The sequence below is a fragment of the Labeo rohita genome, chromosome 3, assembly GCF_022985175.1.
Source record: "Labeo rohita strain BAU-BD-2019 chromosome 3, IGBB_LRoh.1.0, whole genome shotgun sequence".
Taxonomy (NCBI): domain Eukaryota; kingdom Metazoa; phylum Chordata; class Actinopteri; order Cypriniformes; family Cyprinidae; genus Labeo; species Labeo rohita.
The window spans coordinates 31,522,025-31,534,005 of record NC_066871.1 but is presented as its reverse complement, the minus strand read 5'-3'; the positions used below and the strand labels follow the sequence as shown (position 1 = coordinate 31,534,005).

The 11,981-nt window shown below is 32.1% G+C and overlaps 1 protein-coding gene across 3 annotated transcripts in view; it reads right to left on the bottom strand.

Moving 5' to 3' along the window:
- Positions 1-208: 208 nt before the first annotated feature.
- Positions 209-11,981, bottom strand: part of arhgap17b (Rho GTPase activating protein 17b) — a 45,118-nt gene continuing 33,345 nt past the window's right edge. Inside the window, exons 17-21 of one of the 3 annotated variants that reach the window (XM_051099202.1) lie at positions 9,761-9,991; positions 8,901-9,040; positions 6,704-7,102; positions 1,933-1,979; positions 884-1,031 (exon numbers count right to left, since the gene is read on the bottom strand). In XM_051099202.1, the coding sequence (XP_050955159.1) occupies positions 1,972-1,979; positions 6,704-7,102; positions 8,901-9,040; positions 9,761-9,991 (778 nt within the window). In that variant the 3' untranslated portion in view covers positions 884-1,031; positions 1,933-1,971. Of the gene's footprint in view, positions 1,032-1,932; positions 1,980-6,703; positions 7,103-8,900; positions 9,041-9,760; positions 9,992-11,981 lie in introns of all 3 variants that reach the window. The other 2 variants (XM_051099193.1, XM_051099213.1) reach the window with 2 other exon arrangements.

The window sequence follows — 11,981 nt, the reverse complement described above, 5'->3', positions numbered from 1 at the left end:
GTGAGACCATGCTTCCCGCTAAACACAGAATTTTCCGTTATTTGTGAGACGCTTCCCCACCAAACATGGAATTTTCTGGCATTTGTGAGACACTTCCCGCCAAACACAGAATTTTTTGGTTATTTTTGAGACAATGCTTCCCGCCAAACAATGAATCTTCTGTTATTTGCGAGACAACACTTCTCACCAAATACAGAATTTTCCGTCATTTGTGAGACAACACTTCCTGCCAAACATGGAATTTTTCGTTATTTGTGAGACAGCGATTTCCGGCAAACATGGTATTTTCCATTATTTATGAGACAACGTTTTCCGCCAAACACAAAACTTCCTGTTATTTTTGAGACAACGCTTGCCCGCCAAAAATGGAATTTTCTGTTATTTACGATACAACACTTCCTCACCAAACACAGAATTTTCAGTTATTTACGAGACAGCACTTCCCTGCCAAACATGGATTTTTCCGTTATTTTTGAGACAATGCTTCCCTGCCTAAACACCAAATTTTTTGTTATTTTTGAGACAACGCTTCCCCGTCAAACAGGGAATTTTTAGGGTTTCCGTGTTTTCACTGTCGGCGGGGATGCTATTATTTTGATGTATTGCATGTGCAGATATTCATACAATAAAAAAATATTCTGGGGGCCATCAAATTTTTGTGAAAATAATCCAAAATGTTGCCGGTGGCTGGCAACTTTTTCAAAAACGTTGGCGGGGAACGAGTTAATATCTATATTTATTCAACAGCTAACTGAGGTCATGTTTAAAATGTTTTTCATACTGCATACTTTCACATCCTTAAAAACAATATTTAGAATACACTTTGCGATATGCTAGTATTCTATTACGAACATAGCTTTCCATTGGCCGTGTGATGACTAGACTCCGCCCACCTCACAGGGCGGTGTTTTCTGATATGTTTTCATCTTCTGAGAGTGTTTCTGCGGTTTCATCCTCTTTAAGCTCCGGGACAAGATCCGGCCCTGGTCCCGTCAAAGATATCTTTTCTCCATCTCCAACTTCATCTTCATCTGTGCAATTGTAATACACAATTAGGATATTTCAAAGAAAACATTTTAGCATATTTCCACCAATATTTAACTTCCAAAAAAACACTACCCTTCAATGAAAACAAGCAACATTTGAGAAAACCAAAAATGTATCATTTAACAAGATGCACTTGGATGATATCCAATATTAATATTATTTTATTTAAATGATGAAATAATGAAAATAGTTTAGTTCTGACACATATAACCCAATAACACCAACATTATACATCATTAATATCCAAACTTAATAAAAAGCTGTTCAAAAGTTTGGGGTCAGTAAGATTTGTAATGTTTTTGAATAAAGTCTCACACTCATCAAGGCTACATTTATGTGATAAAAAATACAGTACAAATGGTAATATTGTGAAACATTATTGCAATTTAAAAATAAATGTTTTCTATGTGAATATACTGTAAAATGTAATTTATTCCTGTGATGAAATGCTGATTTTTCTTCAGTCTTCAGCATCACATGATCCTTCAGAAATCACTCAAATATGCTGATTTGCTGCTCAAGAAACATTAATATCAAAAATTATTATTAACATTTTTGATCAGTTTAATGCATTCTGACTGACCCCAAACTTAAAAACCTATAGCGTGTTCAAACGTAAAATAATCACTAATGTTAAATAACACAGTATCTGTGGCACAGCTAACATTCACCCTGCAGAAGCAGCTGAGGTTCATGGGTAGGGAGTTACTGTATATGTTTAGTTGCATAAAGCATATGCTGGTATTTTAATCCTAGGACATGCCACAAAGACACTGGTTAGGCAGCTTGTCATGCAGGCTAACTTGCTGTTAGTCGGGTTAAACAGGCAAAGAAAGCGTTGAGACACACATGGAGCTGAGAACAATCAACGCCCAGAGTTCTTACCATCGCCTGCTACTCAAATCACACCTCGCAGGCAGAAGATCACACATCTGTAACAGTGCAACAACGTCACAACATGTTCAAACCATCAAACACTGATGACGACGAACCACCAGCAAAGTGAAGCCAATCACAATTCAGTTGGCTGTGAACTTCCAGAAAGCCTATTGAATCACATCTCAACCTCTGAAAGTCAACATGAAACATGTCTGCAACCCATTTGACTTCTTTGATATGTCAATTCATTGGATTAAGCAAATTACAATCACCAAGTTTGGAGTTAAAGTTGAAATAAGTTTCTTATGCTCATCAAAGCTGCATTTATTTGTTCAAAAATACTGTAAAATTGTGAAATATTATTACGATTTATAATAAGTGTTTTCTAATTGAATATATTTTAAAATGTAATTTATTCCTGCGTTACAAAGCTGAATTTCAGCATCATTACATCAGTCTAATAAATTCAGCTTTGCTTCACAGGGATAAATTCCATCTTAAAATACATTAAAATCAAAAACAGCTGTTTTAAATTGCAATAATATTTCATAATATTACTGTATTTTTTAACTAAATAAATGCTGAACATAAGAGTGTATTTTTCTTTAGATTAACATGTACTAATCAAGTGTGCATTATAATATCAGAAACATGAATTAGCAATGTAAACAGGGTCAATTTTGACTTCATGTTGGCTTTTCGAATGAAGTTCTGATGGCAATGAACCACCAAAAAAGTGTGTCATTAACACTAAAAGTGGTGATTTCGTTAATCATGGTGGTGGTAATGTCATTAAACGTGGCAGCGTCGCAGCTCTTTCTCATGCAGATGCCGTGTGCAGTAAAGCAGGAGAGTGTCTGAACCTCAGGCCAAACACTGAAGGACTCCTGGCAGCTGCTGATATTTCCACAACCGCTGGAAACGGATCCGTCTATTGCAGCATGTGGTTTCACTGACCCAAACTTACGGCTAAGATTATTACACACGATGCATCCTACAGCCAGGCCAATGATGACATTTAGTGTTACGAGGGATAAATGTAAAATCCAGACATGGAGATACGTGTGTGTGTGGCTGAAAGTCAATTTTGGTATTAAAAACTAAAGATTTAAGTTCAGTTTTGAGCTGAAACTATGGATGCCAAGGACAAATAAACATCAGAAAGGTGCTGAAAGGCATGATGAATAACATTATATTATGATAATTAACTGTCATGGAACATTCTGTTTTCCAAGAATAGAATTCATCTTTCAAACGGAGGCTTTTTTCTTTTTCACGGTTCAAAATGTTACTTCTTTGGATACATTTCTGTTTAATTTCTGTAATGTTCCGTTTCAGGAAGACGAACAGAAGAATGAATCAGTCAGATTTATATGCACAATATTTGACGCCAATTTAAACAAATTTAAACACTCATTTTATACCAATAACACAACATTCAAGGAATGTTTCAGGGTCAGTACCTGTTAGAGTTAAGATCAAGTGACAATGTCTGCGACATGCTGTCGATTATCACAAAATATTATGGAATAATTATTCCTTAATTTGGAAAAACACCAATAGAAACTAATATTGTAAGTGTGTTTCTGTTAAGAGGATTTTTGCTTTTTTTAAACCAATATTTCATTTTATTTTAAGGAACAAAAATAGAAAACTCCTTTGAAAGTGCATTTCTGTTAAGAGGATTTTTGCTGTTTTTTAACCAATATTATTTTATTTTATTTTAGTAAGAAACAAAAATAGAAACTTCCATTAAGTGCATTTCTGTTAAGAGGACTTTTGCTTTTTTTAAGGCCAATATTTCATTTTATTTTAAGTAACAAAAACAGAAACTTCCACTGAAAGCACATTTCTGTTAAGAGGATTTTTGCTTTTTTTAAAAGCCATATTTCATTTTATTTTAAGGAAATAAATATAGAAAATTCCACTGAAAGTGCATTTCTGTTAAGAGGATTTGTGCTCTTTTTAAACCAATATTTAATTTTTATTTATGTATTTATTTATTTTACTTTACTTTATTTTTTTTATTTATTTTTATTGTAAAGGAACAATATTTAAATTTAATTTGTAAAATATTTAAATAATTAATATTTATTTTATATATAACAATAGAAAATTCCATTGAAAGTGCATTTCTGTTAAGAGGATTTTTTTTTACAACCAATATTTCAATTTATTTTAAGGAAATAAAAATAGAAACTTACAATGAAAGTGCATTTCTGTTAAGAGGATTTGTGCTCTTTTTAAGCCAATATTTAATTTTTATTTATTTATTTATTTTACTTTATTTTTTTTATTTATTTTTATATAAAGAAACAATATTTAATTTTTAAAATATTTAAATATTTAATATTTAATTTAATTTAATTTAATTTATTTTATTTTATTTCATATATAACAAATATAGAAACTTACATTGTAAATGCATTTCTGTTAAGAGGACTTTTGCTTTTTTTTTTTAATGCCAATATTTCATTTTATTTTAAGTAAAAATAGAAACTTCCATTGAAAGTGCATTTCTGTTAGGAGGATTTTTTTTTATTTTTATTTATTTATTTTTGTAATCAATATTTCATTTTATTCAGAGGAACAAAAGTAGAAATTTCCATTGAAATTGCATTCACTTTCAGTGGAATTTTCTTCTTTTTTTTAACCAATATTTTATTTTATTTTATTTTAAGGAACAAAAATAGAAACTTCCATTGAAAGTGCATTTACTTCAAGTGGATTTTTTTTAACAATATTTTATTTTAAGGAACAAAAGTAGAAACTTCCATTGAAAGTGCATTTCTGTTAAGAGGATTGCTTTTTATTTTATTTATATATTTGAATTTTTTTTATTTTTTCCCCCTCATTTTATGATTCATCAGTATTTTCTATATGCCATTGTTGCTGTCCATAGATCTTAACTTCTATTTAACCCTGAACATTCCTTTTCATATTTAATTTCATAAATAGTTTTTATTAATAAAATTTACATAATTATTATTATATATTTAGTTAAGATAATTTCCATTTTATAATTCAGAGGTATTTTCTACTTAATTTTTCATTACACTTTATTATTAATAAAATACATTTATTTTATTTTATTTTATATGGAACATTTTTGTAAAGGATTGAGGCAACAAAATCTTGATAGATGTGACAATCAAATAATCCCGCAACCTTTATATTGTATATTTAAATATGTTAAATATAAACTAGATAAAACGATACAGTATATGATGCATAAAACATTTAGCAAAACCTGTTTTGGCAGATTTATCTATCAAACCACACTTCTGTATGCTGCTAACAACTGCATGCTGCACTACATCCATCCTGACAAACCTGCTTATGAAAACACAGTTTGTTAATGCTGGATCTCAATCTGAGATTGTGTAAAATCTCTCCATAATAACATGGCATGGACACCATCATCTGAAAATAAGGTTTTTAGTCTCCAATAGCATCAGTAAGTTTCTTTTGCCATGTGAAATGAGCCTAATGGAGGGAAACCCTCAGGGCAATTGTTTGGCAGGGGCGAGTGTTGGGCTTCCTTCCCAATAATGAGTTACTAATGAGGTGCACAATAGGCTGCACTGAACACCTGCCGTTTACACAGACTCTAGAGGAGTGCGTTTCCATATTAGAGTTGAATGAGCTATAGAAATGTGTCATTATGAAACAATCAAACTGAGTACAAATGACATCCATTGAGCGCTTGACATTCCCTTCAGACTTGTATAGACATGTCGGTTTTTTTAGTTGCGCGCATATTGCCTTAGGAAAAGGCTAAAATAATCTGTTCTACTGTATTTCCTCTGAATTTCCATGTTATTTTTCTATTATTTTTATTTATGAAGAAAAAAAAGTCTGGCTACTACTATATACACTGTAAAAAAATAGTTTTTTTAAAATAATTTGTTACCCCGTCAACTTAATTTTTTTTAGTTCAGTCAACTAAAATATTCCAGTTGACACTTAAATTAATATTAAGTAACTTAAAATTTTAAGTTGCCTAAAATAAAAAAAATGTCAGCGGGGTAACAAATTATATTAAGTTGAAACAACTTTTTGAAATGTATATATATTTTTTTTTACAGTGTAGTTTGCAACAACTGGTCATATGTTGTGTTTGTATTTCCTAGAAATAAACTGAAACAATTAATCATTTCAGGATTAATATAATAAATATTTTTTTGTTTGGAAAAGTATTTAATTATCTCCATTATCATTCATTATAATTATACAATAAAATATACAAATGTACAACATTTTGGTCATATTCTGTATTTTTATTTTCTGAAAAAAAGTAATAGTTTTGTAAATAAAATATATTTTTTATTTATAAAAATACTGAATTATTTACGCAATTATTTACTGTATTATTATTGTATATTTTATTTATTGTATATTATTGGCTATACAGTGTACAACATTTTTTACAAATTAAATGAAATAATTAATCATATTATATATATATATAATAAAAATGTAATTATTATGGTTATGCAATGTAAATACTAATACATTTTTTTTTTCCTGTAAAAAACTAAATATGTATATTAAATATTTACTTTGTATTTTTAAATATAATGAATTTATATTATTAAATACTTATAATTCTAAACAAGTATATAGATTATTTATAAAAGAATAAAAATATTTATTATTATTATTATTATTATTATTATTATAATAATTTTTTTTTTGTGCAAAAATGTCACCATGTTGGAGTTTTGCATGATTTTCCATGATATACTGAGACACAAATAAAAGTGCATATTCTTACCGGAGATAATCTTGGATCCAGAAACACAGACACCATTGGCACCATCGCTATTTGGTTGGGGTGGTGGCGGGCCGGCGGGTTTGGGTCGCGCTCGAGGGGTGGGCCTGGGGCGTGGCTGGGATCCGTCAGAAGGAGGTGTACCGGGAGGGGTGGGCGTTCTGGGAGGGGACGGTTGGACTTCTTCTACGCTTAGTGAAGGAGGTTGGGAAGGAGGCTGAGGAGGAGGGTGGTTGGGGGCCTGAATAGGGGTCTGGTTGTTGCGGCGGGGTGCGATGAGAGGCTGAGAGGTGCTCAGGGATGAGGACTGGACTGGTGTGGGCTGGTTAGGAGCTGCTTTTATGTTGTGAGGTGTGGGAGGGGCAGCTTGTTTGGGAGGTGCCGGCGCTTGTTTCTTTGTACCTGAAACCAAACGGTTCAGATATGATTCTACTAACTGAGAACATGCATTTTACAGGGTTACTTCACCCAAAAATGAAAATTGGGTCATTAATTACTTAATTCACCTTCATGTTGTTCCAAACCTGTAAAACCATCATTCATTTTCACAAATTAGGATGTATTTGATGAAATCTGAAAGATTTCTGACCTTGTATAGACAGCAATGCAACTGACATGTTCAAGACCCAGAAAGGTAGTAAAGACATCATTGAAATAGTCCTTACTACCTTTCTGGGCCTTGAATGTGTCAGTTGTGTAGTTGTCTATACAGGGTCAGAAAGCTCTCGCATTTCATCAAAAATATCTTAATTTGTGAAAATGAATGATGGTTTTACAGGTTTGGAACAACGTGAAGGTAAATAATTAATAACTGAATTTTCTAACCCTAACCGATAACTACATTTTTAAATAATTATCTCATAATTAATTTGCTGCTAAATGTCTGAATAACAAATAACTTTTGTCAGAAATAATTTTGATGGATTTGAAATTTTAATTAACTAATCTTGATAAAAAAAAAAAAAACATAAAAATGAATCCTTTTTAATGCTACACGTGATTTAGGCTTCACAAAGTTATAAATGTAGAATATAATATTTTTTAATTCATTTTGGGATTTGCTAATGAATAAATGTAGCAGTGTTATTAAATTATTATTATAAAGATTAATAAGTAAAAAGTAAAAGTAATGTAAATGTAAAATTGGGGAAATGAGCATGCAAAATTAAATATATAATACATATATTAAAAAATAATATATACACTACTGATGAAGAGAATTACGTATGTTTTTGAAAGAAATCTCCCATGCTCACAGGCTGAAAATACATAAAAAACTGTAATATTGTAAAATATTATTACAATTTGAAATAACTATTTTCAATTGTAATGTTTCAAAATGTAATTTAATCTGGTGATATCAAAGCTGAATTTTCAGCATTATTACTTCAGTCTTCAAAAAACATTTATTATTATTATTATCAGTAATGAAAACCGTTGAGCTGCTTAATATTTTTGTTTTCAATATTTGAAATGTATATCTAATATGTAATTGTCAGTTTAAAGCATCCTTGCTGAATAAAACTCTTCTTTTACATTTAAACAAACATGTATCCTATGGAAGCCTGTTTCCACTGAATAATTTTTTATTATTATTTTATTTTTTTTAAAAAAAAGGTTATTGCGACCTTTTCTCTCACAATTCTGGCTTTTTTTCATCTCGCAATTGCGAGTTCACATCTCACAATTCTGACTGACTTTTTTTTCTCAAAATTGTGAGATATAAACTTGCAATTGTGAGTTATAAAGTCCCATTTTGAGGGAAAAAAGACCGATATGTTTTCAGAATTGCAAGTTTATGTCTCATTCGGAGAAAAAAGTCAGAATTTTTGGAAAAAACAAAAAGAAACAAAACAAAAAAAAAGTTTATATCTCACAATTTCAACTTTTTTTCTCAGAATTGCAAGTTTATATCTTCAAAATATATCTCTATAACTTCAAAAAAAAAAAAAAAAAAAAGAGATTGTTTGTATCATGCAAATCTAAAACAAAGTCAGAATTGCAAGACGTAAACTCGCAACTGCAAGACAAAATGAATTGTGAGAAAAGTCGCAATTACCTTTCTTTTTATTTGTTATTCAGTGGCGGAAACAGGCTTCCACAATACCTTATATTGATAACTATTTAAAAAAAACTCGATATTCTGCACATCCCTAATGAATCTAAATGAAGATATGTGAAAAGGATAATTAGGACTGACCTCTGCGGCTCATAAATGGACTGGGGCCCTTAGGACCTGAGGTAGGGGTCACCACATTCAGCTGAGCGGGCGTCCCACCCGAACCTCCCGGGCCGTTCCTCAAAGCAGGGGGTGTGGATGCGGGATCTCGGACGATGTTACTGGGGAGAGAAGAAAAGCGGGAAACTTATATCATGGGATCACATTGCAGCATGTAAATACAGGTCTGTTCACATGCAGGGACGTTAAAATGTAGTGGTCCAAGTTGAGTTAATGACTTGCACTGAAAAATTAATACAGATAAATATAGTACATGCCTTCAGGAAACACAGTTAGCAAAGTTAGCAGTGTTTTATTCCACATGCAGTGCATCTTTTCCACTAAAGAAAAAAAAAGCAATAGAAAAAAGGCAAGGCAGGACACACAAATTCAAGCAACAGAGAATATTGTACAGAAAAAAGAGACACAAGAAGGATTTTGGCCCTGACTGGGATAAATTAGTATGATCATTTGACCAATTACTGTTAACTTGCAATCTGAGAGGCGTTTGCTTCAATCTTACCCATTTGATCAATCAAAAACAGGTTGGGAAAACTCTTCATCATTGAAAAAAAAAGGCACAAGACGACAATGTGCACGACACGGCGACAAATGCCGATATGATTATTGCCATTCCAGGTCTTCTGAAAGGTTTATAAGCTTTTCTCTGCGACTGTACCCAAAAGTTAGCCATCCGACTGTTTTTAAAGCAGCGTTTTGAAGCAATAATCAAGAGAATGGCACAAAACGATGTGCACACGACACACAGATTTCAGCAGCCGGCTCCTGACATCTGGCAGCGGTTGGCGAGGTGAGGTTTTTACGGTCGCACCAATCCTTACCTGTTCTCCGCAGTCTGCTGAACTAAAGGCTGATGGGTCTGAGGAAGCACAGCTCCCGCCTGCCCAGCCTCCAGACCCCCGCCAGTGGGCGACAGAGGGGAGGGCTCAAACACGGGAACCCCCCCGTCGTCAATGGGAGGGAGAGGGGGCTGGAAGTTAGGCGTGGAGTGCTGCTTTTTAGTTACTGTGCCAGCTCTACGAGGGGCGATTTCCGGCTGTTTGTTAGCAGGGCTACAGGGAAGAGGGGAGACAGCATGAAACACTCACACCAGAGAGTGGGGTATTAGTCTCCACAAGAAGGGAAGGAGGAGAAGGACAGGACCACCACCTGACCACTGGGACAGCAACCAGAGAGATGCGTTGGGAACGCAAGAGATTTCAAGTGGTTTGACAAGGATTCAAAAGGAACATTTTCAACATATCAAAATATAAATAAATAAATACATTTTAGTTGTATAGTTATGCCACAAGTGACTTTAAAAAACAGTCATTTGAATCATTCACTCAACCATTTCATTATTTAGGATCGCCATTACTGTGTGTTGCTCTGAGACCTGTGATGGTTGCATTTGTTTGAAAATATTTCTATTAAAAGCCAATAAATATATAGAGTACACTATACAGCTGAATATTGATCATATATATATATATATATATATATACTGTGTGTGTGTGTGTATGTGAGTATATATATATATATATATATATACACACACACACATATATAGTATACACACACACACACACACACACACATATATATGTATATGTATATGCATATATATACATATATATATATATATATATATATATATATATATATATATATATATATATACACACACACTGTAAATTTACACCAGTAAAGCACAAAACAAACTTAAAACATCCACTACATGCAACTGCAAAACATTGAGCATTTTTTGTGTATGCTACGCACTGTACCATAGTTAAAAAATGTGTGTGTGTGTGTGTGTGGACTTGTTTTTAATATCCTTATGGGGACCTAAACCTGAATGCACACAGACTCATGGCGACTAGTGTCACCGTGGGGACCTAAATTGAGGTCCCCACGGGTACAAAAGCTTATAAATCATACAGAATGAGTTTTTTTGATAAAGTAAAAATGCAGAAAGTTTTCTGTAAGGGTTAGATTTAGGGGTAGGGTTAGGGTAAGGGGATAGAAAATACAGTGTGGAGAGTATAAAAACCATTGCACCTATGGAGAGTCCCCACAAGGATAATAAACCAGACGTGTGTGTGTGTGTGTGTGTGTGTGTGTGTGTGTGTGTGTGTGTGAAAATACACTGCCGTTCAATAGTTTGGGATCAGTAAGATTTTTGATGTTTTTTAAAGAAGTCTTTTCTGCTCGTCAAGGCCGCGTTTATTTGATTACAAATACTAAAAAAAAGTTATATTGTGAAATATTACTTCAATTTAAAATAGAGGTTTTCTGTTTTAATATACTTTAAAATAGCATCTTTTTCCTGTGACACAAAGTTGAATTTTTAGCATCATTACTCCAGTTTTTGGTGTCAAAAAAACCCATCAGAAATCATTCTAATATGCTGATTTATTATCAGTGTTGGAAACGGTTGTGCTGCTTAATATTTCTCTGAAACCTGTGATACTTTTTTCAGGATTCTTTGATGAATAAAATATTAAAAAGAACAGCATTTATTTAAAATAGAAACCTTTTGTAACAATACACAATACCGTTCAAAGTTTGGGGTCAGTAAATGTTTTATTTTTTCCTTTGTTTGAACAAAACTGACACTTTTATTCAGCAAGGATGTGTTAAAATGATAAAAAGTGATAGTAAAAACTTATACTGTTAGAAAACAACTGCTTCCAACAATGATAATAAATTAGCATAAAATGTTAAAATGTTCTTGAAGGATCATGTGACACTGAAGACTGCAGTAATGATGCTTAAAATTCAGCTTTGCATCACAGGAATAAATTATATTAAATATAAGTATATTATAAATATAAGTATATTAAAAAAATTATATATATATAAAACAATAGAAAACTGTTATTTTAAAATGCAATAATGTTATAATACTAATACTTACAGAATACATAATACTTTTTTTTCCCACAAGAAATGAAAAAATCTTACAAGAAAATCTTACTGATTCCAAATGGCAATATAGGTGTAAAATAATAATAATAATAAAAAAAAAACATTAAATTAACATTTAGAAAATTAACATTT